The sequence below is a fragment of the Mauremys mutica genome, chromosome 10, assembly GCF_020497125.1.
Source record: "Mauremys mutica isolate MM-2020 ecotype Southern chromosome 10, ASM2049712v1, whole genome shotgun sequence".
NCBI classification, from domain to species: Eukaryota; Metazoa; Chordata; order Testudines; family Geoemydidae; genus Mauremys; species Mauremys mutica.
In genome coordinates, this window is record NC_059081.1 from 40,658,272 (window position 1) to 40,685,638 (window position 27,367).

A 27,367-nucleotide genomic window follows, 5' to 3' on the forward strand; every position below is an offset into this window, starting at 1 on the left:
ATGAAGGGCTAAGGAATAGTGATAGAGGGACCGATGGGAATGAAGATATGGGGGTAGACATTACGGTATCTGAGGTGGAGGCCAAACTTGAACAGCTTAACAGAAGTAAATCGGGGGGCCCGGATAATCTTCATCCTAGAATATTAAGGGAATTGGCGAGTGATATTGCTAGCCCGTTAGCGATGATTTTTAATAAATCTCTAAATTCGGGGATTGTACCGTTTGACTGGAGATTAGCTAATGTAGTTCCTATATTCAAGAAGGGGAAAAAAAGTGACCCGGGTAACTACAGGCCTGTTAGTTTAACATCTGTAGTATGCAAAGTAATGGAAAAAATTTTAAAAGAGAGAGTGGTTACGGAGCAGGAGGCCGATGGCAACTGGGATAGATTACAGCATGGATTTACGAAAGGTAGATCGTGCCAAACCAATCTGATCTCCTTCTTTGAGAAAGTAACAGATTTTTTAGACAAGGGAAATGCGGTGGATCTAATATATCTGGATTTCAGTAAGGCGTTTGATACGGTACCGCATGAGGAATTATTGGTTAAATTGGAAAAGATGGGGATCGAAATGAAAATCCAGAGGTGGATAAGGAGCTGGTTAAAGGGGAGACTGCAGAGGGTAGTACTGAAAGGGGAACTGTCGGGTTGGAGGGGGGTTACCAGTGGAGTTCCTCAAGGTTCGGTTTTGGGTCCTATTTTATTCAATTTATTTATTGCTGACCTGGGAACCTGGGCTGATAAAGTTTGCGGATGACACCAAGTTGGGGGGTATTGCCAATTCGGAGAAGGATCGGGATATCCTCCAGGGAGATTTGGAGGACCTTGTAAACTGGAGTATTAGTAACAGGATGAAATTCAATAGTGAGAAGTGTAAGGTTATGCATTTAGGGATGACTAACAAGAATTTTAGTTATAAGCTAGGGACGCACCAGTTGGAAGTAACAGAGGAGGAGAAGGACCTGGGAGTCCTGGTTGATCGTAGGATGACTATGAGTAGGCAATGTGATGTGGCCGTTAAAAAAGCTAATGCGGTCTTGGGTTGCATTAGGCGAGGTATTTCTAGTAGGCATAAGGAAGTGCTAGTCCCGTTATATAAGGCGTTGGTGAGACCTCATTTGGAGTATTGTGTGCAGTTTTGGTCTCCCATGTTTAAGAAGGATGAGTTAAAACTGGAACGGGTACAAAGAAGGGCCACTAGAATGATCCGAGGAATGGAAGGCCTGTCGTATGAAAGGAGACTTGAGGAGCTCGGTTTGTTTTCCTTAACCAAAAGAAGGATAAGGGGAGATATGATTGCACTCTTTAAATATATCAGAGGGATAAATACCAGGGAAGGAGAGGAATTATTTCAGCTCAGTGCTAATGTAGACACGAGGACAAACGGATATAAATTGTCAGTCAGGAAATTTAGGCTTGAAATTAGACGAAGGTTTCTAACCATCAGGGGAGTGCAATACTGGAACAGCCTACCGAGGGAAACAGTAGGGGCGAAGGACCTCCATGACTTTAAGATTAAGCTAGATAAGTTTATGGAGGAGATGGTATAATAGGATAACGGGCTTAGTCAATAGGTCAATTAAGTGCCAAACTGGTAAATAGTACAATGGGTCAATGATATGATATTCTTAACCTTTTTCCAGAGGGTATGGCTGGAGAGTCTTGCCCGCATGCTCGGGGTTCAGCTGACCGCCATATTTGGGGTCGGGAAGGAATTTTCCTCCAGGGCAGATTGGCAGTGGCCCTGGAGGTTTTTCGCCTTCCTCTGAAGCATGGGGCAGGGGTCGCTTGCTAAAGGAGTGGGTAGATCGGCTTATGTGGCCTGCATCTTGCAGGAGGTCAGACTAGATGATCATAATGGTCCCTTCTGATCTTGAATTCTATGATTCTATGATTCTATGACCACAAGCTTAATGAGTCAACAGTGTAACACTGTTGCAAAAAAAAGCGAACATCATTCTGAGATGTATTAGCAAGAGTGTTCTAAGCAAAACACGAGAAGTAATTCTCTGCTCTATTTTTTGCTGATTAGGCCTGAACTGGAGTATTGTGTCTAGTTCTGGGTGCCACATTTCAGGAAAGATGTGGACAAATTGGAGAAAGCCCAGAGAAGAGCAACAAAAATGATCAAAGGTCTAGAAAACATGACTGTAGTGAGGCGGCCTGGCTCCCGGCGGCCCCTGAGAGAGAGGAACCAGAGCAGCCATCCCAGTGGGCGGAGCTGCCGCCACCTGTTCCCGCCCCCCGGAAGTCAAGGGGCGCGACAGGAAGTATAAAAGCCCGGCCCCAGCGCTAAGTTGGAGCCCAGCGGCCGGAGAGGACAGACGCTCCTACTCGGGCTCCTGCCGGACCGAGCCTGCCCCGAGCCAGGTACCCTGACACAGACGGACCGAGCCTCCCTCAAGTCAGGTACCCGGACACAGACGGACCGAGCCTCCCTCGAGCCAGGTATCCGGACGTGGACCGCCCGAGCCTCCCTCGAGCCAGGTACCCCGAGGTGGACTGGCCGAGCCTGCCCCGAGCCCGGTACCCCGAGGAGCGGCCCGAGCGGCCCCTTGACCCGAGTCCGGAGGAGCGGCCCGACCTAGACAGCCCTCAGCACGCCGAGGAGCCCATGGTGTGGGACCCCGCTGCCGAGCCCCGCGATGAGCAGGTACCCATGGAGGGGGAGACGGGAAGTAGCCCGGGGGTAGCTGACCCCAGTCTGGCTACGACAGAGGAAGAGCCGATGTCGGTGTGTTTCGGTCAGGACCCCACCGACACAGCAGCAGACTGACTGCCGCTGGTAGGGCCCCGGGCTGGGACACAGTGGAGTGGGTGGGCCTGTGTCCCCCCCTGCCACCCCACTTACGGGTGGCAGTCTCCCCTTCACACCAGCGTTCAGGCATAGAAGCCTGCACGCACCTGCTGCTGCTCAGTCCCTGCTGTAAGGACCTGAGCCCTGAACTATCATTGCTGCTCAGCCCCTGCTGTAAGGACCTGAGCCCTGAACTATCATTGCTGCTCAGCCCCTGCTGTAAGGACCTGAGCCCTGAACTATCATTGCTGCTCAGCCCCTGCTGTAAGGACCTGAGCCTAGAACTGCTGTGTTGCTGCCCCGCCCTGACTAAGGGCCTGGGCTTCCTGACTTGGTTATTACTGCTCAGCTCCTAAAGTAAGGACCTGAGCTCTGAGACTAGTGCTACTGCCCCGCCCCTGGGGCAAGGACCGGAGCCCTAAACCTAGCACTAAGTGTTTGGTGCCCCGCCCTGATTGAGGGCTGGGGCTTAGCGTATTGACTGTATGGGTGCTCAGCCTGCAGACAGGATCTGAGCCCCTGGACTCTTGTGTGCTGCCCCGCCCGGAGCTAGGGTTAGGGCTTATTGACTTGGTGTTTGCGCAGCTCCGGCTGCAAGAACCGGAGCTTAGAACTGGTTTGCTGCCCAGCCCTGACCGAGGGCTGGGGCATTGCAGTGACCGTGTGCCTTTTGTTTAGCCCCTGCCTGAGGGGCAGAACCCGAGACCTTCAGAACCCGAGGACTGATTTGGGGCCGTGTAGTGAGGCGGCCTGGCTCCCGGCGGCCCCTGAGAGGGCACGGCCCCCATACCGGACTATTACAATGACCTATGAGGGAAGACTGAAAAAATTGGGTTTGTTTAGTCTGGAAAAGAGAAGACAGAGAGGACATAACAGTTTTCAAGTACATAAAAGGTTATTACAAGGAGGAGCGAGAAGATTTGTTCTTAACCTTTAAGGATACGATAAGAAGAAATGGGCTTAAATTGCAGCAAAGGCGGTTTGGGTTGGACATTAGGAAAAACTTCCTGTAAGGGTGATTAAGCACCGGAATAAATTACCTAGGGAGGTTGGGGAATCTCCATCATTGGAGATTTTTAAGAGCAGGTTAGAAAAACACCTGTGAGAGATGGTCTAGATAATAATTAGTCCTGCCATAAGTGCAGGGGACTGGACTAGATGACCTCTCGAGGTCCCTTCCAGTCCTATGATTTGAGAAACGTTGCGAGGTTTGGCTTGAAACCAATTGAGAAAAGCTGTTAAAAGTACCTTCTATAGCTATGATAAGGACCTAGAGGCAGATTCAGAGGAATTGGGTGCTAAGGCTGAGTTCCTGTCACAGTTCTTCAGAGAAGTTTCCTGACAGCTATTTTCTACATTGCATTGATGGATAACAAAGACTTTTGCTTGAGTTTGCCTTATAGCAAGTGAATTATGAAACTGGGAAACTCAATAGACTAGTGTGAATGAGTTACTCGTGAGAAAAAGACAGTTACCTTTTCCATAACTGGTGTTCTTCGAAATGTGTTGCTCATGTCAGTTCAACTTAGGTGTGTGCACTGGTGCAGAAGTTTTTCACTCTGTAGTATCCTTAGGGGACCGGCTCCAGCGCCCCCTGGAATGACACACACATGCCACGGTAAACAGGGTGCCGCCGGTTCCCCCCCACCCTCAGTTCCTTCTTGCCGGAAACTCCAACAGCAGGGAAGGAGGGCAGGCTGTGGAATGGACATGAGCAACACATCTCGAAGAACACCAGTTACAGAAAAAGTAACTGCCTTTTCTTCTTCAAGTGCTTGCTCATGTCCATTCAACTTAGGTGACTCCCAAGCAGTACCCCTCAGAGATGGGTAGGAGTTCACAGATGTGTAGACTGCAACACAGCTCGGCAGAACTCAGCATCATCCCTGGTCTGCTGAGTGATAGCATAGTGAGCTGTGAACATGTGCACCGAGGACCACGTCGCAGCTCGACAGATGTTATAGAATCATAGAATACCAGAGTTGGAAGGGACCTCAGGAGATCATCTAGTCCAATCCCCTGCTCAAAGTAGGACCAAGCCCCAGACAGATTTTTGCCCCAGATCCCTAAGTGGCCCCTTCAAGGATTGAACTCACAACCTTGGGTTTAGCAGGCCAATACTCAAACCACTGAGCTATCGCTCCCCTCCTGATCCCTCCTGTAACAGGAAGTGTGCCAGGAAGACTGCCGAATATGCCTGCACTCTGGTCAAGTGGGCTCTGACGATTAGCGATGGCGAGACTCCCGCCAACTCATAGCAGGTCCAAATGCAAGAGGTGACCCAGTTAGAAATCCTATGCGAGGACACTAGGAGGCCCTTCATCCTATCAGCTGTAGACACAAAAAGCTGAGTCGACTTATGGAAAGGTTTTGTCTGCTCTAGGTAGAAAGCCAGGGCCCTTCTTACGTCCAAAGTGTGAAGGCGCCTCCCTTCACTAGTTTCATGGGGCTTAGGGTAGAAGACCAGAAGGAAGATGTCCTGGCTCATGTGGAAAATAGACACCATATTGGGAAGGAAGGCCAGGTGGGACCAGAGCTGGACCTTGTCCATAGAGAAGACTGTGTACATCAGTTCTGAGATCAGCACTCGCAGCCTGAAGACTCGCCTCCCTAACGTCACCGCCACCAGGAAAGCTACCTTCCACGATAGGCGAGACAGGGAGCACAAGGCCAAAGACTCAAAGGGCGGGCCTGAGAGGCTGGACAGAACCCAAGTTAAGATCCCACTGAGGGGCTGGGGACCAAACTTGATGAAGAAGTCTCTCGAGGCATCTGAGGAACCTGACTGTTATGTCATGGGAGAAAACTGTCTGCCCCTGGATTGGTGGATGAAAGGCGGAAATGGCTGCCAGATGCACCCTGATAGAGGAGTATGCCAGGCCCTGGTTCCTCAAATGAAGCAGGTAGTCTAAGATTGACTGCATAGAAGAACGCCAAGGGGAGATGCCCCGTTCAACTGCCCAACTGGAGAACCTCATCTACTTTGCCAGATGAATCTGTCTAGTTGAGGGCTTTCTACTCTCAAGGAGGACCTTCTGGACCCCTTCTGAACAGGCCTGTTCCTCAGGGTTCAGCCACACAACATCCACGCCGTGAGGTGGAGGGAGGTGAGGTTGGAGTGCAAGAGTCGACCATGATCCTGTGACAGCAGATCCGGTCTGTAGGCAGGGGCCAGGGAGGGAAAACTAACAAGCTCGATAGCATCCCAAATCAACGCTGGAGAGGCCATGCTGGGGCGATCATGACAACCTGAGCCTGGTCTCTCTCGATTTTCGCTAGGACCTTGCTGATGAGCAGAACTGGAGGGAACCATTACATCAGGCTTCCTGCCCACGGCAGGAGGAAGGCATCAGAGAGAGAGCCCTTGTCCTTGCCGACCCCATCTGGAGCAAAACCTGTGACACCACCTGTTCTGCCTGGTGGTGAACAAATCCACTCGGGGAGTTCCCCACCTCTGGAAGGTCGTGCTAGCTACCTCCGGATGGAGCACCCACTCATGGTGAGAGAAGTCCCTGCTTAGCTGATCTGCTAGGTATGTTCTTGGCACCCAGAAGGTGACATGCTTCTAGGTGAATTCCGTGGCTGATGCAGAAGTCCCTGAGATGGAGTGCCTCTTGATAGAGGGCTGAGGATCACACTCCCCTTTGTCTGTTAATGTAGAACATAGAGGCTGTATTGTCTGTATTGACCACTCTGCCCGACAGGTGAGGAAGACAGACAGTGCACATTCTGCGTGCTGTCCTGAGCTCTTTGACGTTTATGTGTAGCATCGTTTCCTCTGGGGACGACTATCTTGGGCCTGGAGGGTGCCGAGGTGCGTCACCTCAGCCGAAGTCAGGGGTGTCCAAAACCAACTCGCCTAAGTGCGGCATGCTGACAAAGGGAACTCCTTCCAGGACTTTCCCAGGGTCGGTACACCATCACAGTGAGGTAAGTATCATCACGGGGATAGTAATGACCTTTTCCAGGTGGTCCCTGGACTAGGAGTAGATTGTCGCCAGCTAATACTCCAGGGGTCACATCTGGAGCCTGGTGTGGTGCACCACATATGTGCACCCTGCCATGTGATCTAGAGGCACAGGCACACCCTGGGCGTGGTCAGGGGAAACGCAGAGACTTCCGCAATGAGGTCCGTCAGTGCCCTGAATCTCTCCAGTGGCAGGAATGCCCTGGCACAGGTCAAGTCGAGCATCGCTCTGATTAACTCTATCCTCTGTACCAGAACTAATATGGATTTTTTGCCATTTATCAACAGGCCACGGCGATGGCAAGTGGCTAACAGCATCGCAACATCCCTTTGGACCTGGAGCTGCCCTTGACTAGCCAGTCGTCGAGGTATGGGTAGATCTGGACAACTCGATGTCTGAGGTAAGCAGCCACCACCAACATACTCTTGGTAAATACCCGCGGTGCTGTCGCTAGGCCAAACAGGAGGACCACAAACTGATAGTGGTTGGGACCTACTGTAAACCAGAGGAAGCGTCTGGTTCCCTCAAAGGTGGCGATGTGAAAGTACGCATATTTCAGATCGAGGGCAGCGTACAAGTCTCTCGGGTCCAGGGAAGGGATGATAGAGGCCAGGGAGACCATGCGGAACTTCAGTTTCACTAGGAAGTGGTTCAAGTCTCGTAGGTCCAGCATACGTCGCAGACCACCCTTGGCCTTTGGGATTTAAAGAGTAGCGGGAACAGAACCCCTTGTTCCTGGTACTCGGGAGGAACAACCTCCACCACACCTAGCTGCAGTAACCCCAATCCCTCCTGCTCAAGGAAACTCTCGTGAGAAGGGTCCCTGAAGAGAGACAGGGATGGGGGTGGGAAGGAGGAGTAGAAAGTAACTGAAGGGTGTAACCCCATGCCACCGTGCTGAAGGACCTATCAGTCCGATGTTATAGGTGCCCATGCAAGGAGGAAAAGAGCTGGCAAAAATAGGGAGGGAGGATCCTGGGAACAGTCCGGTAGATCGCCCTCAGGCATACCCTCAAAATAAGCACTTACCCGCCTGCTTATTGTGGGTCAAGCTCAACTGAGAGGCCTGTGAAGGCTGTTGGCTAGGACACCCCTTGTAGCCTCTAGATTTCTTATCGGGAGGCTCCTGGTGAGGGTGACTCCCCTGGCCCTGAGGCTGCTATGGTTTGTACGTTGCGGGCAAGGATGGGAACGCACAGGCCTAGCGTTTTAAGGGTTGTGCAGGAGTCCTTTAGGCCATGGAGCTTATTGTCAGTCTGTTCCGCAAACAGGTCTTGCCCATCAAAGGGAAGGTCTCACATCGACCACTGAGCCTCTGTAGTCAAGCCAGAGAGGAGCAGCCAGGATGTCCGGTGCTTGGCGACGGCCGAGGCAGTGTCCACTGCATCAGACACTGCTTGGAGAGTCATCCTGGCCACAGTTGTGCCCTCCTCCGTAACTGTCCAGAATGCCTTCCTAGAAGCTCCAGGAACAGAGCCCTTGAACTTGGCCATGGCTTGCCACATGTTAAAAATCATAGCATCCCAGAAGGGCTTGATGGTTGGCCACCCTCAACTTGAGACTAGAGAACGAATAAACCTTATGCCCAAACAAGTCTAGTCTCTTGGAATCTTTGTTCTTAGGGGTAGCCCCAGGTTGACCTTGTCGCTCCCAGTGGTTAACCACTTTTATCACTAGGGAGTTGGGAGCAGGGTGGGTGTACAGGTACTCATGGCCTTTGGATGCCCTCTTGGAAATGGGTGGCAGGGAGGAGGAAGTTTGCCACAGGGCATATGTGATCTTAGAGACCCCCTCATGAAGGGGAAGAGCCACCATGGCCAGGGCTGTGAAGCAGAGGACATCGAACAGAGTCTGAGGACCCCTCTAGCGCCTCCGCCTGAAGACCCAGGTTGGCAGTGACCCTATTCAGTAGTCCCTGGTGCTCTTTAGCATCATCCGGAGGAACCCAGGGAAGGTCTGGAAACGACTATGAAGATGCCAGTGCAGTAGGGTCCTCCCACACCCATTGGCGGCCCAGTGGGGTCACGAGCTGTCAGCCTCCACCCTAAACCCCGCTTTGCCTCCAGCATTTATAATGGTGTTAAATATATAAAAAAGTGTTTTTAATTTGTAAGGGGGTTCACACTCAGAGGCTTGCTATGTGAAAGGGGTCACCAGTACAAAAGTTTGAGAATCACCCTTCTAGAGAATCGGTGAGGGTCCAAGGAATGGTAAATGTCGATCCCTCAACGGGTAACTGGAGCAGTATCGCAGTCTCAAATACCAGGTGCCAGGACCAGTACTCCTGCAGGGGGCTGCGTGCCTCCAAAGGTCTGCACCCGGTAGCCGCCAAGCTGTGCATCAAGCCTCTCTGCCTGTGCCCAAGATCCGGTGACCAAATGGGGCTGCACTGCACCTGCCTTTCATGATCACCCAGCACCAAGTCGGAGTGTTGCTCCAGTGCCGAGGTGAGGGCAGACTCCATAAGGAGAGCTCTTAAATGAATATCACGCTCCTTTAGTCCTTGGCTTGACGGACTTGCAAATTTTGCACTTTTCACTTATGTGCCCTACGCCCAAGCAACACAGACTACTGTTATGTGGATCACTAAGGGGTATGGGCCTCTTGCAGTGATCACAGGGCTTAAAGCCTGGGAACGGGGGCATGTCCCATCCTGAGGGGAAGTCCTGTTCGGGACCTACGAAGTCTCTAACTATAGCTAAGAGATTTATAAACACTAACAGAAAACCATACACACTATAATACAATAAATAATTAGTTCATACAAACGAGCAACAACAGTTCCAGCACCATCACTTGTGGCAAGAAGGAACTGAGGGTAGGGGGAACCGGCAGCACCCTATATATTGCAGCATGTGCATGCCACTCCAATGGGAGCCAGAGCCGGTCCCCTACGGATACTGTTGAGGGAAAAATTTCTAGCACCAGTCCAGGTGGCGGGCACATGCACCTAAGTTGAAAGGACATGAGCAAGGACTCAAAGAAGTAAAAATGAAAGGTTCAAGATTGTCTGCACCATCTTATTAAAAAAGACACCTTGTTAATAAGAAAATAAGAGACGTAAGGGAATCAGGATGAATCTACTGTAGATACCTGGTTTTTAGAGATTAAATGCAACGTTACCAAAGCAACAAAAAACACTACTGGAACTAAAATTTGCTCTCTCCTGCAAGGCAAAAAAGACAGTCCAAATTGTGGTCTTTAAATTCTTTTTCACTGCTGGCACATTATTTACTTTTAAATGCCAGACTATAGGTGTCACACACAAGTTGACTTACATTGGCCCAAAAACAAGTTGAAGTGCAAGATAAACAAAATGAGGCCAAAGAAAGATGTATATATGGTTACATAAAATCATTTCCAGATCCACATAAATTTACAGGCCAAAGTTTCTCTAAAAGACAGATTATTTTATACGGTTGCCAAAATGGCAGTGCTTTATCCAGATAAATTGTGTATATCCTATGTGGAGTTAAATGCTTGGTTTTTACATCAAGACAGTATTGTTGTATATATGAGATCATAGGTATGATTTTCAAAAGGGCTCAAAGATGGCCTAATTCTGTTCCCATTGAAGTTAATAGTAAAACTACCATTGTTTATTTTAACATGAGCAGATTTAGGCTAGCAGCAAGCACTTTGGGAAAACAAATCTCATCCCAAATACACCTATACCTCGATATACCGCTGTCCTCGGGAGCCAAAAAAATTTAACCGCGTTATAGGTGAAACCACGCTATATTGAACTTGCTTTGATCCACCGGAGCCTGCAGCCCCGCCCAGAGCACTGCTTTATCGCATTATATCCGAATTCATGTAATATCAAGGTAGAGGTGTATCTGACAATCCAGTAAATAAAGAGATTCAGGACAGTCTTTTTTGTTATAAGTTGCTTTAGTTCCTTATTGCTAACTTTTATTTGAAAGCTACTTCAAATTATTGGTTTGCAATATTATTTAAAGTTTCAAGAGAAAAAAACAACTTGCATTTAATATTACTGATATACACCAACAATAAAAGAAACCACCACTTCATTAATCACTACCCTACAATCTTCTCTCAAATTCACAAAACATACAGACTTAACTCTGAACGTACTGAATAAGTGGTTTTGTAATGATTTACAGTCTAATAAGATGCACGGGACTGTTTAGGCGATAGAGTAAACACAAAGTCTGAAGGTGCTGAACTAAGTTTATTTAAGTAACGAAAGTGTAAAATGCTAGTGTTGAGACAAACTCAAAACATTCATTGTGTATCCTTCTTTCAAGAGAAATAGCATACAGAACTACATTTAAATAGTTAAGTTTGGAGAGGATATTACTGTATTCAGGCTGTAGGAGAAGAAACAAATGTCTGTTGTAAAGAAATGTGACAGTGTTTGTGGCTGCAGATTTAAAAGAGTGCAAATTGCAAAATAAGTGGGGCCCTAATAAATTCAAGTCCCATTTTGGTCAATTTCACCATCATAGGATTTTAAAAATCGTAAATTTCACGATTTCAGATACTTAAATCTGAAATGTCAGTGTAACCGTGGAGGTCCCAACCCAAAAGGGGGCCATGGAGAGGTTGCAATATTGCCACCCTTACTTCTGCGCCGTTACTGGCTGTAGCACTGCCTTCAGAGCTAGGCGGCTGGAGAGCAGCGGCTGCTGACTGGGCACCCAGCTCTAAAGGCACTGCTGTCAGCAGCAGCACAGAAGTGAGGGTGGCATGGTATGGATGGGGGCTCCACTTTTGGTGGGGGCAGAGCCAGCTTTATGGGTGGGCAATGTGGGCAACCCAGGGTGTTGTGATTGGGAAGGGGGGCTCTTTGGTCAACTCCAAACACAGCCAGCCCAAGGTCCATTTAACCCTCGAGTGCCAGGGCACTGGGCCTGGAGACAAGTCGTAGGAGCCCCTACCATACAACAGGCTCCTACAACTTGTCCTGGCCAGGCTGGTGAGGGACAGGACTTCCTCTTCCCCTGCAGGGGCCATTCCCGGGACTGGGTCAGACCCACCTCCAGGAACCTTGCCCTACTGCAGGAAGCTCTGCTGGGAGCCCAATTATAAAGGTAGCACTACTGCCAGCAGCAATGCCGAAATAAGGGTGTCATGGCAGGGTATTGCCATCTTTACTTCTACATTGCTGCTGGCTGCTTTCAGAGCTGGGAGGCCAGCCAGCATCTGCCATTCTGCAGCCGCCCAGCTCTGAAGGCACTGCAGAAGTAAAGGTAGCAATACCTACTCCTGGGGGAATTCTCTGCCAAAAAATTAAAAATTCTGCACACATTTTAAAATTCTGCACATTTTATTTATCAAAACTGTATAATCACTTCAATTTCAATTATTTGGGTAATTTTTTTCAAAATACTCGTCAACAATACACACAACAACGAAATATTCCCCCCAGGGGTAGAGAGTGAAAGAAACCCCTACAACAATCCAGTTCCAGTTGGGGGGTGCTGGATGGGGCCCCCAGACACCGGAACTCCTCTCCCCCAGATCCCAGCTGTGGGGACACTTGCACCCTCCCTCCCCCCAGAGCCCAGCCACAGGGCAGCTGTCAGCCCAGACACCTGCACCCCCAGAGCCTTTACTCCCTCCAGCTTCTTTACTGTCCTGCCAGGTAATATGGTGTGATGTGGCCCTGCCCTCTCTCACCCTTTGCCAGAGCTGGGTTTTCCAGGCCCTCTCCCATCCCCTTGAGAATGAGGATGAAGCCCAGCAGCCAGAGCATTCAGAGCCTCTATACCCGCCAAGCTGGGCACTCCGCTCGCTGTGAGCTGGGCTCTGCAGAGTCCAATGGCCTGTAGTAGTGGCTAGCAACTCTGCAGCCCCAATTCTGCAGGGGAAACAGTCTAATTTCCATACCCTTTGAGTATTCTATAAAGTCAAGCAAGCTTGTAAAAATGAATCAGAGTGCTGTTCAAACTGTGACTTTCATGTAATTTTTACTATATATGCCTAAAGGTTTACCAAATGACAATATTCAGTAATATTTAAGACGTGGGAAAGAGTACTAACTGGCTACTTTAAAAGTGTCAATACTGCTTCTATAAAAAGAACAGACATTGAATTAAACAGAAGTTTTTCTGCTTAAACTGAAAAAAGACCAAGAAAAAATTATTATCCCTTTGATTTTTTCACCCATGTCACCACCTTCACTTTAAAACACAGACCCCAGGAGGATTTCAAACCCCCTACTTTCTCCTCCTCAAAAACACCATTCTTCCGTAAGGCCCATCAGTGTTAACACACCACTATGTCTTGTTGTAGGATTCAAGAAAACAACATTTAAAAAACAAACTGAGTCATTATGCCTTGCAACCACTATGTCTGGTGTTTCTACAATAAACTATTTTGTAGCTTTGTCTTCTTAGATTGCAAGCATTTAAACTTTACTCTATATCCTGCATAGCACCACTTATGCCATCAGTGATCCTATTAGAAGAAATCTATAACAAAGATCTCTATACTAATCTATCTTCCACTATTAGAAAAACTATTTGAAAAGTATTAGAAATATGTACCTATCAATTACTGATAGCAACAGGTTTGCAAGTTTTAAGAAATTAATATTTGGCCAATAACTTCATTATCCCTTTTAGTTCTGCTGCTGATTTGGTACTAAAATTGAGCTGTAACAAACTGGAACTGTGCAAAATATACAGAAATGCAGATACACACCACATTTATTATTTTACATTGATTATGACCTGGCTACATCAGCAACCTCAAAACTAGAATTTCTAAGCGATAAAGAAAGGTGTTTATACAGTTTAACGTCCAAAAACAAATAAAAAGGGGTCATCTTAAAATTAAGATTTTTGGCTTTTAAGTATGTATACGCCAAGTCTGATGCTGAACATATTAGAGTCCAGAGACAGGCGATAAAACTGATTAAAGAAACAGAAAGACATGCATATAAAAGCTTCCAACTGTTTATAGGAGACAAATGAAAGAATATGATAGAAGCATATAAAATAATAGGAGAAAGAGGTTAACTAAGAGCAGACTTTTCTCCTCATATAAAAAAAAAAGACAACATTTAATGAAATTCAAAAGCAAATTTACAACCACAAAAATGTAAATAGTGGGCCAGTTACAAAAAAATAACTTGTGCACCTCACTAATACATCATCAAGGCCCTGAGCTCAGTAAAATTTTAAAAAAGGATTTGAATATTTTTAGAGACAATTGAGCATATACATTTACTTTAAAATAGGATAAAAAATAAGAGATGTAAACCCATCATGGCATAAACCAGCTCTAACTGATAAAGATCCTCAACGGGCAGCTTAAATCATAATTGTTCACTCTGAGGAGACAGGATACTGGACTACATAGTCTGATCAGAAATGGCAATTCCTATGTTCCTAATTGTTCTATCACAGATGTCACATGGAAGGAGTTAGATTCCAATTACTTGTCACATTCTAAGAGGTCTTAATTCTAAACTAAAAATCACACACACTGAAGCAGTTTTTAGAAGAAAATGATTAAAGAAAAAAGCAAACACTGAACTGACAATCTTTTCCAATGATTTAGGACAGTTTTTGTTAATTGGAAAAAAATAAGATTTAGAGTTACCTTGGAGGTTTATGATACTGGCATAGGAAGTCGAACCTATCATCTGGCACAGGTACCCGACTCTCATTTGGATCAATAGTGCAGAAAGGGAAGTTTTCTGCTGCTGCTTGACTTTTTGTTAACACATTGAAGAATGTGGATTTCCTAATAACAAAATGAAGACCCTCTTAATCCAGTTTCATTTAGAGCAAGATAAAGAGCAAGATAAAAATTTATCTCATTCTATTCTGAGATCCAAAATACAAAGACCCAATCCCACAAAATAATTATTATAAACAAAGATCACACCACCGTGAACTAGTACAGACCACAAGAGGAGTTAAAAATTCATTAAACATTATCATCAGCTGTCCCTCTTTTAGTACAAGACACTTTCAAAGGTACAAAGGGGAAAATGGAAACCCAACCCTCATTCGTGTCTTTAAAAATTTCTCACTAAATATTATCAAAACAAAAGAGAGGTAGCAGAACACAAAAATGTTTTGTTCTCCTCATGGCAAAAACTACACTTTTTCCTACAATGCAAAATAATATAAGATGGCCAGGCATGAAACAACTATTTTCTTATCCAACTGAAGTAGTTCCACACTGACAAATGAGCTTTAAACTCTTTCCCCGTTTCTACAAAGTCTTGTTCTTTAAATACCTTGGGCATTATTTAGATCCTAGCATCTTTACTACTTGTGCTGAGCAGAACATTTAGACTTAAATAGGCAAGAGAAAAGAGATGAGAGGAAAATCTAAAGAGAAGTCTGAAAAGGACATATTAAACAATTTTGAAAAATTCGGTATGGATACTGTATTCCTCTAGTTAAAAGAGACAGAAGTATCTTAAACTTTCCTGACCATGGGAGCTAGCCACCAACAGTAGAGGATTTTCACTCAGACCATGTTACAGACTGCTTATATATCGCTCAGTCTGCCATTTGTTTTTAACTTTACCTGACTCCTCAGTCCTCTCTGAATGCTTAATACATAAGTCTATTATAGAGAACAAAAAGGTTCCCATTACCTTCAATATTCTTTGGATCAGACCCTGAGTTATAAGTCTACTGTTCTATTTTTTCCTGTGTTGCTATTATTGCCCTTTTAATTTCAGGCAGATTCTTGGTGGCTAATAGAAAACTATGAAAAATCCCATTATTAAAACCAGAATTTAGAAAGCTGAATGAGTTAAAGAGACACTATAACCATCAGATAACTTTTGTTGTTACATGCATCGTACCTAAAATCATTTGTCTCAGAGATGCCATCCACTTAAAAATTACATTTTCATCTGAGAATTATGAACCTACTAGTGTTATAATACTCCAGTTTGTTTACTTGGTGTATCTAACACCACTTGTTTCTGGTACACAACTTTCACCAGGCTCTGCAAAAGGGTGTGAACAAGCAGGTGTGAGCAGAAAAAGCAAGCAATGGAAAGCGCAAGCAGGGTATAGAAATATAGGCCCACATTAGAAGATGTGGGTAAACAGTGGCTTTAAATTGAGTTGGATATTATCATAAACAATAAAGACCAAAGTACATAACCAAAAAGAGTGAGATCATGAGAAAAAGTTGTTGTGAAGTGACCCTTCGAAATACCAGTGTTCATATTGAATGTTTGTGCTGAAGTAATAGAAATAACACACTTAATTGGATACTGGGTGCAATAAGTAATTGGTTCTAAGTTTGTTTTATATATTATTTTAAAAATGGCTTCATCTGGCATTAGCTAAGTTGCTGGTTAAAGAGTATAAAAAAAAAAGTTAACTCTTCAAAGGATGGTAACATCTGCCTGACCAAGCTGGAGATGACCAATACGGCTAAGCATCCCTAGGTTTAACCTGTTTGTAAATATCTTGATCAAATGCTTATAAATGTTTTGTTGCTATTTGAATATAGTAAATTGCTCATTTTTTAGGCTTATTAGGCATGTTTAGATCAATTTTATAAATACCATCTAGGCTTTAGATTGAATAAAGGCATTTATGGTTAAATTAGTATCGTGGTAGTATCCTGTATAAATAAATAACTCAAACAGAGTATTTTTGCTGCTGCTGCTGTCCTCCGAAAGTTTTAAAAGGAACTTCTGGGCTAACAGGAAAGCAGCATATCCTTTTGCTTAAAAAGAGTACCATTTAAGTTGTGTAAGTTATCAGAATGTACTGTCAATTCCAAAAAAAATTAACAGTGTCTGTTGTCGTTTATTTTCATATTTGTATAAAGTATTTAAAAAACCAGTGAAAAAGAAAACACTGCAATCATTTAACAACTAAAAGTTTTATTCCTGTTTGTACTGTACAAATTTAATGTGAGGAGCAAAGTTTTTGTTTTTGTTTTTTTTTTAAAGTAAAGTACAACTACAAATCTTGTCACCTATTGAGATCTGGGTGCGTATCCAGAGGTCCCACCCCTAGTCTAAGGGAGGGAACAACTGAACCTGGGGCTCAAATAATTCCAGGGGACAACTAATACTGGTCAGAGGGCAATCGTCAGTAATGAGACACACTGTCTATCTTTGGAAACAGCAGCATGTAGGATCCTTCATTGGACCCAGGCATGATGGCTTGCTGCACACTGACCCTGGCCTGTTAAAAAACGGTTCAGAAGGTCCATGAGCAGCATGGCAAATCAAAGGTGAGTAAATGCATGGTCAGGTCAGTTATAAGACACTGGTTTCTGACATCCACTGCAGACCATTATTCCACCACATTGACGTCAGAGAAATCTGGGCAGGGGAAGTTACCCATAATGGGTGTCTCAACAAGAAGCACATTGTTGGGTGGTCAAAGCAGTCTGTGTATAATGGTAAGCTCAGGTCTGCCCTGATGTTCTCAACCATTCTGTCTGTAGCATCCTCATGATGGATGTGCAGAAGAGTGATGTTTAACATGGGGAGCCACAGCACTCATGCGAGTCAAATCGTGCCGGTTATGATGCGCATGGTGGAATACAGATGAATATTAACCAACTTGATGTGAGACAAATGAAGTCAGATTGGAGCACAACATTCCGCTGCAGAGTAACAGGGGCCTAAACCGAATGATCAGCAAATTTGAATATTTGTGCCCCATGCACCAGCCCATTTACTTGTTATGCAACCTCACCTTAGCGTCAGTTTTCCAAATGCAGCATAATCACCAATGACTATTAATAAGCTACCAAAAACTTCATGCATTTCCCAGTTATTCTGACATCTTCAACTAAAGAGAAGTCTTACACTTAACCTCTTTGATAGGGGGGTTTGAGAACTACGGATGAAAAGAGCTATTATCACACTTCCTATCAAATTTTTCTCACACAATGTAGCACTAAACTTTTATATAAACTCATTTCATTCACAGATCTCAGCAAACTTTACCAAGGAAGGAAAATATAAAGTTATTCTTAGTGCTTATGACTGTGGGGCATTCTTAACCCATCCCTGTCTACAGTCTTCCCTCTTAAACTTACCCATTATTATTAGTAGTACACACAGCCCACAGAAGCATGAAAGTTAGGAATGGTAATAACAGATTACTAGCATTATCTCCCTGGCAAAAAAGAATTCTTTCTTTCAGTATATTCTCTCTCCACTATAATTTGTTTCATCCCTTTATGTAAGGTTATTGAGAACATGAAAAATACTATATACTGTTCTACAACTTAAAAGCAATTCAAACTAAAAAAACAAAAACAAAAAACCACACACACACACACCCCACACAGAAAAAAAGTTAGATTTTATCCTTCATTTTAGACATTTCCACAAAAAATATAACCAGTTTTCAAATGAGAGCTACTTTCAAAAGTGTCCTAATTTAAGCCAACACCCCCAAACATATTTTTTTAAATTAGCAAAAGGCACTACCTCTTTCACAAATGAATTGGAGTCAATTCCTCAAACACTTTATTCACTTATCTGCTTTTTATTTCCAGAGGATAAGCTTCATTGTGCAAATTAGCATATATGATTATATTGCATTTTAGCCCTCTTATTGTTGTTTCTTCCCGTTCAAACAAATATAATAAAATTGACAAGCCAGATCATGACTGTGTAGCATTCATGAGCCATCTGATGCAAACAAATTCAACAACCAATGGAGCCTAATCAGATCATTTCATCTAATAAATATATAAATAAAATAAAGCTTAGAGTTTTGTTCCATCCTGTATGTATTCAACACTTAACTGATAAGATGCATACTAAACACAACGATCTACAGTCTGGAAGATGGATAAGCAAAGCTTCTTCTCTCAGTTACCTACCCAACATTTGGCAGCCCAACAATGCCAATTTTCAGAGACGTCCCAAATCTTCCAATGATTGGATGTGGCTTAACCCCATCATCACCTCCCTTTTTGGGGGGCATCTGAAATGACAACATAGAAAACGCGTAATGTTTGGAGCCCGGTTCCCCACCCCCCGGTTCCTTTCTGGTCCCTCAAAGCCTACAAGAGGCAGCCTGCGGACGCCACACGCACGCTTCCCTTCCCAGAGAGATTACAGGTACCTTTCTGGGAGCCATAACAGCAGGGCACCGCAGGCAGAAGCAGCAGCCGGCGGCCGGGCACAGAGCAGCGCATGGTCCCCTCACGCAGCACAGAGACCTCGCGTGGCTCAGTAGGTGGATTTGACTGCTGCAGCGCCTGCAAATCCCCTGCAAAGGCTGAGCTAAAAATAACCGGCTCGGAGCCCAAGAGCGGAGCGAAATGTAACACACACACGCCGGCCTGCCCGAGGCAGCTACCGCCTCCTGCTCCGCTTCCAAGCCTGACGCGAGCGGCTGTGAGGGGCGCGGCGCAGCGGCGGGCACACACGGGCGGGCACTCGGCCAGCTGGGCACCGACTCGTGCGCCTAGGCACGGCGCGGCCGAAGCGCCCCACCCGAGAGTCGGGCCGCGCCCTTGCTTCTGCCCGGGCAGGCTGCCGCCAGCCGGACAGGCCCGGCCCGCCTGCGGAGACGCGCTGCTGCCCCTTGCCCGGCCCGTGGGAGGCGGCTGAACCCCTGCCCGCTCCGGGGCAGCTGACAGAGGGGTGCAGAGCTGCCCGAGGCCTGCTCCGCGGGCCCCCGTTCCCGACGGGCCGGAAAGGGACCGGCGCGGCGCTGACAGCACCCACCCCCCCCCGCGGCAGATGCCCCCCGGGCGGGGGTTGAGCGGGCGGGTTCACCTTGCGGAGACGAGGGGGGTTATGGTTACACTGTCCCCGCCGGCCTCAACCACGAAGCGCGAACACCACGGCCACGCACGCTCGCACCCCGGCAGCAGGCGGAACAGGCGGGGCCCACGCTGCCTCCCATTGGGCGGGGACGCCCAGGGAGGAAAGGTCACGCAGAAGGAGGGGGAGCCTCGTGCTCGCACGGGCGGTGAGGGAGGGAGGGTCTAGCGGCGATTGAGGCGGCGGGGGGGAGTCACGCGCTGGCTCGCCCTGACCCGGGCTGTGGGTGGCGCGCGCACGGTGCGGCTCTCAGCCCCGCTTCCCGCCCTGGAGCCCGTCACAAATCCAGCGGGAGCGGCTCTGCCCCGCCCACCTGCTCCTGTGCGTGGCCAGAGACAGGCGCGGCCCCTGCCCCTCAGCCCTCCAGCCGAGCGATCCCGGCTGTAAGGAGCTACCTCCGTATGGTGGCGGCGGCTGGCCCCAGGGAGCGATCACCGAGCAAAGGGGAAATGTCTCCAAATGCACAATGGCGCAGAGATCTTGTGTTCAAAATTAGTGCTTGGTAACCTGGCTGTCACCCCTCACCTGCAGCAACAAACTCTTGCTGCTGCTTTCGTGCCAGGGTGGCCCCGCGGCTCTGCAGAAGGGGGCGGCAGGGGTGCAGAAGGGGGCGGGAGGGGTGTTGCCAGATAAGACTGTAGAAACCAGGTCCTGGCTCTTCTGCAGATCCCCTGGCATTGTTCTTAAACAAATAGCCTTGAATCCTTGTATAATATCCCTTTCCTTCCCCGGCCCACCCCGTCACCCAATGTTGGCAGAGTGCTGCTTGCCACACTTCTGTGCTATGCAGTTGAATGGTATTGTTCCTATGTAATTGGTAAAACGATTTAGGATCCCTTGGGGATGAAATACACTATAAATATGCTATAAAACACTGCACTATGGGTACTATGTAAATAATTATTATTAAATATTTTTACTCTTAATTCCTCATTTCTACCCGGCATGGCTGTGGTTCAATGCACACTTTCACTGGACTTGACTTCCTGTTCAGATGCCCTGGTAGAGTTGTTTTATAGTCTTTTTTCAACTCAGAACTCCTTGGCTCAGCTTCTATTTAAGCATTTCTTACAGACAATCACCCAAGCAGTGGGCGTGATTTAAAAGTACTACAGAGAGAAGGCTGTATGGTGATAATGCTGCTCAGAATCCATTTTATAATGCTTGCTGAGTTTCACTTATTAGGAGAAAAAACACACTTTTACATGATGTGTTTATCACAGGGCATGCACTTTATCATAGCTCGTTTGTGATGAAGGATTTTGCTCTGTGTTTTAATTAAATTTAAAATCTCACTTTTTAAAAATTTCTCTACAGATCCCAACTCCTCAAGCACTCTCCACAGAAAATTCCTACTGAAGCCAATTTGTGCTCTCAGATTGTCCCAGCTTCTTGTGATCAGCCTAAACCTTAAGGTTATGTTTACACTACTGTGTAAGATCAGAGTTAGTGGCACTCAAGTCCATGGACCCAGGGCTTGAATGAACATACTGTGCATGAACCCTCAGTTTAGAATTTCAAGACTCAGGTCCAATACTCCAATGTCTACACTATAGTATGCAGATCTGAGTCAAACCAGCATATCCCAGGCTTCCTAGTGTTCTCCCCAGCTGTGACTGCTCTGGTTTGTGATGAAGTGTGAGAAAACTGACTGCCACCCTATGCATTACAGGAAATTGTCACAGCTCACCAACACTTCTTTTTGTTGAGACGTCTTTTAGATCTGCATGCTCCCAGCAACAAGAGCCAGCCACATGAAGGAGTCACCATTTCAAGAGCTTCTCTTGCTTGCTTGCTTTCACTTCTGTTTCTTCTAACAGATAGAGCATCCATAAGAAGCTGGTGGACATTCTGACAGTGTTTTCTGAGCTACCAAAGGTGCCTGGTGGAAAAGGGGGACAACACGGACATGAAAAAATTGAACTGGCTGATGCTGCTTGTGACTCTTGGTGTAGCCACTGATGTCCTGGACCAGCATTTCTGGAGCAGGGCCACAAGCACAGACTAGGGGGATTCCATCACCAGGGATGACCAGCAATGAGTCCAGCACTTTCACATGAAGAAAGCTACATTTCTGGAGCTGCTGAGCAGCTTGCCCCAAACCTTCAGTGTCAGGACAGACAAATGAGGGCAGACGTTCTGGTCCAGGAACAGATTTCTATAACCATGTGGAAACTGGCTATCCCAAACTGTTGCTAACCATTCAACGTTGGAAAGTCAACCATGGGTAAAGTGGTTGCAGAGGTTTTTGAGGCAATCAGGCATGTGAGTTATCCAAAGGTAGTGGGCATAAACAAGATCCCTGAAGTAATTGCTAGTTTTAAGAGAATGGGATTTCCGAAATGCATAGGGGCCATATATGAAAATTATGTGGCCATAGTTCACCCTCCCCAAAAAGCAGGAACACGTAAACACAATGGGTACCACTCTATTATTATGCAGGCTCTTGTATGTGCCAACATGGGCTGCACTGGAAAGGCTTGTGATGCCAGGGTTTTCCACTGATCAGGAATCTACATTAATGGACAGGCTGGGACACTTTTCCCCCTGGATGGCATTGTCATAAATGGAGTAACCATCCCCATTGTTATCCTGGGGGACTCCATATACCCCCTTTTGCCTTGGCTTATGAAACTATATCCTGATCTCAGACAGCCTGGTAAAAAAAGGTTTAATTACATCTCAGCATGTTCAGAATGGTGATTGAATGTGCATTTGGCAGACTTTAATCTGGCTGGCGCTATTTACAGAAACATTTGAATTCCAGTGTCATCAAAGCTGTTCGAATTATTGTGGCTTGCTGTGCTCTACACAATCTTTGTGAAGCCAAAGGTGAGCCATTTGCTCCTTTATTAAACTGTGACAGTAAGGGATTGCTGAATCAATACACTCAACTATAAAGCACATCTATCACAGCTGGGGCAGGACAGAGCCATCACGTCCATAGAATGGACTGGGGCAACCGCCCCGGGCCCCGCACTTTGGGGGCCCTGCACTTCGGGAGGCAGAGTCCAGGGCTGCCTGGGAGGTTAGCAGGGGGCCTGGCGCCGGCAGCAGTGAGCGACTTGGCCCCAGCCCGCCCCACCAGCTCCTGGCGTCGATCAGGGAAGGAAACTGAAGAGAGGTGGGGTTTGGGTGAAGGGGTGGAGTGGGGGTGGGGGTGGAGCAGGGGTGGGAAGAGGCAGGGCGGGGATTAAGGGAAGAGGTGGAGTGGGGGTGGGGCCTGGGGGTTGTCCCAGGCCCTGCACCCCCCTAGGGATAGCCATGGGGCACAATGTACCTGGGCAACACCAAGCAGGGATGCTCTGTTCTCTCACATTACAGACTTGCATGGGCCCATGAAAAAAGGGATAATAGTACATTTATGAATGTTTGTGCAATGTTTACAGTAAACAAGGTACTATCATTCCCCCTCCCCCCCCCATTTCATTATGTATTGTGAATGGGAGGGTTGATTGCCATGCATTGGTCCTATTGATGACAGGACTGTTTATGAACTGGGGCTGAGGGCAATTGATTGCCATTCATAAACAGAGTGCATGGCATGACTTCTTATGAAATGGAGAGGGGGTATGTGGCAACAACTGAGGATTTATAGTATGGCTTGATGTAGAGAAATGCATTAAGAAATACTGTTTGTATACAACTTTCCAGTTGTCCCTTATCATGTGTTTACCTTTTATAATGTGTATAGAAAATAGTATGATGTGATGAAGTGACAGCAATAACATTTCTTAATAAAATAAAAACATTTATTTTTGAACATGTATTAGAAAACCACAATATTAAATCATTGCCAGGCAGACCAGCTGCAATTACAACACCACTAAGAAACCAACACCAAAACCTTTAAACAAAAACACAGTGCATGAACAGTGCAAACAGTGAAACCATTTCCAAAAAATGAATGCCCTACTGTTGCATGTCCCTTGCCACTCCCTCATTCTGTTTTCGCTTCCTTTCATGTTTAGCACATACTTGGCATCTCTTAATGGAAGCATTTACAGATGCAAGGATCTGCACCACAGTGGAAGCATGAAGTGGGGAGGAGACTGCCCCGGGGTGGATAACTACATGGTGTAGATTTGCCGTGCCCAGCTGCTAAGTTTCAACTGCACTGTCCACTCAACCATGGAATTGTCCAAACATGGTACTGTGGAAGGGATTCAAAACCTGATGTGGGTACAACAGGAGCCTATACCCTGGCAGCCATAAGCATAAGCAACCTATTGAACAGTTCTTTCTGCTGGAATCTGTCTTCTCCCCTCAGGTGACGTTCCTGCTCTAGTAACTGTGCTGCAAACCTCTCCCCTCACGCTGAAATTCTATCCTCTTACTTTGCAGCCTGTCTGTCTTTCCACCTGCCATGAATCCTTCTCCCTCTGATAATGGACCTGTTTATTGGCCCTCTCTAGAATGTCAGCTATCATATCATCACATATCATCAATCCATGACAGTTCTGCATCCCAGGGACCTGCAGCCATAGGCCTGCACTGCCAATGTGGAAGGACCAGCAGAGGTTTAAGGACCTAAATGCAGGTATCTAACAGTGCATTATTGTTTCAGTGCTTCAAAAATAGGTTCAACATATCAGCAGGTAAAAGTGCCTTGTGGAACCTCAAGCCCAAAAAATGATACTGAGAATATACTGAAACTCATTTTTACAGAGAGAAATGTCTCTGTTCCCAAAAGCCCCTTGGACACAATTGAGTTAATCCTGGAAAAAAAGAGTCCAGAAACAGTGGTCAGTTAAAATTTACAATTGCTTTTGGTTTAAAAATTGCAGACTGACTTGGCCTGTTGGGGTGGGGGAGAGCCAAAAATGTACTAAGCTGAGGGTCTGTTTCTGCCTCTTGTGTTTCTATTGCTGATTCCATGGTGGAACACACTTCCGGGGCTGGGAGGGCGTATCATGAAGCTTCTCCAAGTAGGGACCCAGAATGTGCTGCAGCTGTTCCAGTGGGAAAGCCTCCTCGGACTGGTTTGAGCACAAGAGTCACTTCAGCAGCAGCATCCAGCTCTTGCTGGCTCTCTTCCAGTCCTATATTGGATTCAGGGGTAAGAAGGTCTCCATCCTAGCTGACCAGGCTGTTGTGAAGCAGTGGTGGCTCAGTGCAGTAGCCAGCACTCAAATGAACTCATAAAAGGGGCATGATGACGGTGAGTTTCCAGAGGTTTGGTTCTCATCCATGGCTTTCAGATTGTCAGTTTTGAGCTACTTAATCTGCTCCCTGCACTGGTCACTAGTCTGGTGAATCCCCAATGCTGAAAGCTTGTTTGCTAGTACAGATGGTCATCCTGGAACTTTGCTAATATCAACCTCGCACCAGAGATTAACCAAAATCTGTTTGTGCTCCTGTGACCAGCTAGCAGTGTGCTTGGCAAAGGACTTCTTCGTATTGTTGACCATCACAAACGCAGAAGAAGGTTTGCTCTGCTTGCAGCTCAGTGATCAGAACAAAATGGAAGGGTTGAACACCAAACAGCTATACTTGAACTAGGGGGGATTGCTTCCATTTCCTGGGAATCAATTGACCAGTCTTGACCTAGAAAGGACACAATCCATGTGGGATAGTGTGGCACACTCTAAGGACCCAAGTGTGGGGGCCAGGGCCTGATCTGCATCCATACTGCAAAACAATGGAATTTGGATGCGAGTCTCTATGGGAGTCGGGCTCGAACCATCCATCCTGTGGAGCCTAGACACATCAGACAGAATTATGGGTAGATTGAAGGGAGGGTTGTGCTTGAGTCTGAAACTGAGCTTGGGCTTTCATTGCAGGGTAGACGTACCCTGTGTGTCTCCAAATGACTCCACTTATGTAAGAAGATATAATGCAGCTCACAGATGCATATTCCTCATCCCACACATAAACACAGAGATGAGGTAGAACATGTAGGCCTTTGCTCATCTGCACTCTATAGCAAACTTCTACAAATATCAAAACCCCAGAGCTGGTTAGAGGCAACTTGACACATAGGAATGGAGGCTAAAGCTCTCAAGGGTGCTAGTGTCACTTTTGAGGAAGCATCAAGAATTTTAAGTAGTCCAACAGGAGCAAAAAGAAAAAAGTTTGTTGAATCATATGGGTTGACAAAAACTTCTGGTGGGTCACATCCAGTTCATCTTTCTTTGTCATGACACAATTGATTAATGATCTTGAAACCATCCTTAGTAATACTCTAATCAAGCTCAGAGTATCTCTAATGATGGTGACATGAAAGTGAATTACATGAGCAAGTACATTACAATACAGTATAACGGCAATTACTGAATGCAAAAATATAACAAACTCACCAACTGTAAATCAACAAAGTTGCATCCAGAAAACTACATACAGCAGTTTCAGGATTACATTAAAAACAATAAGACATACACATGTCTCCATCACTTAAGGGAAAGAAAAAAAGTTGTATTCCTTAGCTGAACTATTTTTTAAGTTCAGTTTGTTACAGAAAAGCCAATGGTCTGCAACATGACGTATACAAATGCTTTCCCTTGCTTCAAATTTAGACATAAATATCAATGTAGAAAGTTTCTTTTCAGCCACTGAGAAAATATATATATATATTTTTCACTTTTTGCTAAAGGTAATTTTACATCCATCTCAATACCAACATGCAAAGACAGGAGTGATAGGAACTGATTTTGATCTGTTATGCCTGTATCAATGCAGAACAACTGCAAACTGACAGATTAGAATGTGGCCCATAGGAAAAGACTATCAACTGCTATTTAAACAGACAGCAAAAGCTACTGTTAATCTCAAAAGATTCAATCCAAATAAGACAGTTCCCCCTTCAAGCTTAAGTACATTGGAGCGATTGATCTTATTGACTGCTCTCTGATCAGACAGACTTTGGGTGCTATTTTCTTAACACAGAAGGTTTGGAATGTTGGAGTCCAAAAGGCTCCATGGCAGTTGGTCAGAGGAAGAACGCTCTGAGGAAGGTGCAAGTGACAGCAGCAGGACCCATCCTGAGAAGGCAGGAACAGGCAGTAAGGGAAAGTGAATAGGAAAGTGACAGAGGTGAAATGAAGCAGAGAAATGGGATAGCGCAGGAGAAGCAGCCAGGGACAGCAGGGCTGAGGAGGCTAAACAGAGTGGCAACCCCACCTAAAAAGATAAGCATCCTCTCAGGGTTAATACTTCCTGTGCTGTGTGAGCAAAGGGCTACAACTTTTGACTACAGGTAACCAAAGCTGTGAGGTTATTCTTTTTCACCCATTCTTCTCTCTGCCAGGGCAAATCCTGCTTCCTCCTTGCACAGGTCTCTAGAAGCACCTGGGGATAGGCTGCAGAGGGGACACACCCCAGTGACTCAGTAACCTTGAGCTCATGGAGCATTGCTTCATGGTGTTTTTCCACAGCAAATAATAGTTACTTAGAATCTATAAGGCAGGTTTACATCCATAAATCCCAAAACACTACAGAGGCAAAATATGTTCATCCTCATAGTACAAAGGAGGAAATCGAGGCACAGACTAGTGAAATGAGTACAAGAACTAATAGTGAAAAGTGAAAGGTCATTCATTTATGGATTAATAACAAGAATTTTTTTTATAAGCTAGGGACAGATCAGTTAGAAGTAACAGAGGAGGAGAAGGACCTCAGAGTATTGGTTGATCACAGGATGACTATGAGCCGCCAATGTGATATGGCAGTGAAAAAAGCGAATGCGGTCTTGGAATGCATTAGCCGAGGTATTTCCGGTAGAGATAAGGAGGTGCTAGTACCGTTATACAAGGCACTGGTGAGACCTCATCTGGAATACTGTGTGCAGTTCAGGTCTCCCATATTTAAGAACGATGAATTCAAACTGGAACAGGTACAGAGAA

General features: G+C 46.1%; 2 protein-coding genes across 3 annotated transcripts in view; one reads left to right on the top strand and one right to left on the bottom strand.

Moving 5' to 3' along the window:
* The window catches only part of OLA1 (Obg like ATPase 1), a 180,066-nt gene extending 160,393 nt beyond the window's left edge, over window positions 1-19,673 (bottom strand). The window contains exons 1-3 of one of the 2 annotated variants that reach the window (XM_045032555.1): window positions 19,479-19,673; window positions 18,575-18,678; window positions 14,342-14,485 (exon numbers count right to left, since the gene is read on the bottom strand). In XM_045032555.1, the coding sequence (XP_044888490.1) occupies window positions 14,342-14,485; window positions 18,575-18,678 (248 nt within the window). In that variant the 5' untranslated portion in view covers window positions 19,479-19,673. Of the gene's footprint in view, window positions 1-14,341; window positions 14,486-18,574; window positions 18,679-18,819; window positions 18,959-19,478 lie in introns of those variants that run through there. The other variant, XM_045032554.1, reaches the window with a different exon arrangement.
* Window positions 19,674-26,463: 6,790 nt separating this feature from the next.
* SP9 (Sp9 transcription factor) overlaps window positions 26,464-27,367 on the top strand; it is a 52,033-nt gene continuing 51,129 nt past the window's right edge. Inside the window, exon 1 of the mRNA XM_045031965.1 lies at window positions 26,464-26,721. The gene's annotated coding sequence lies outside the window, so the exon portion shown is untranslated. The remainder of the gene's footprint in view (window positions 26,722-27,367) is intronic.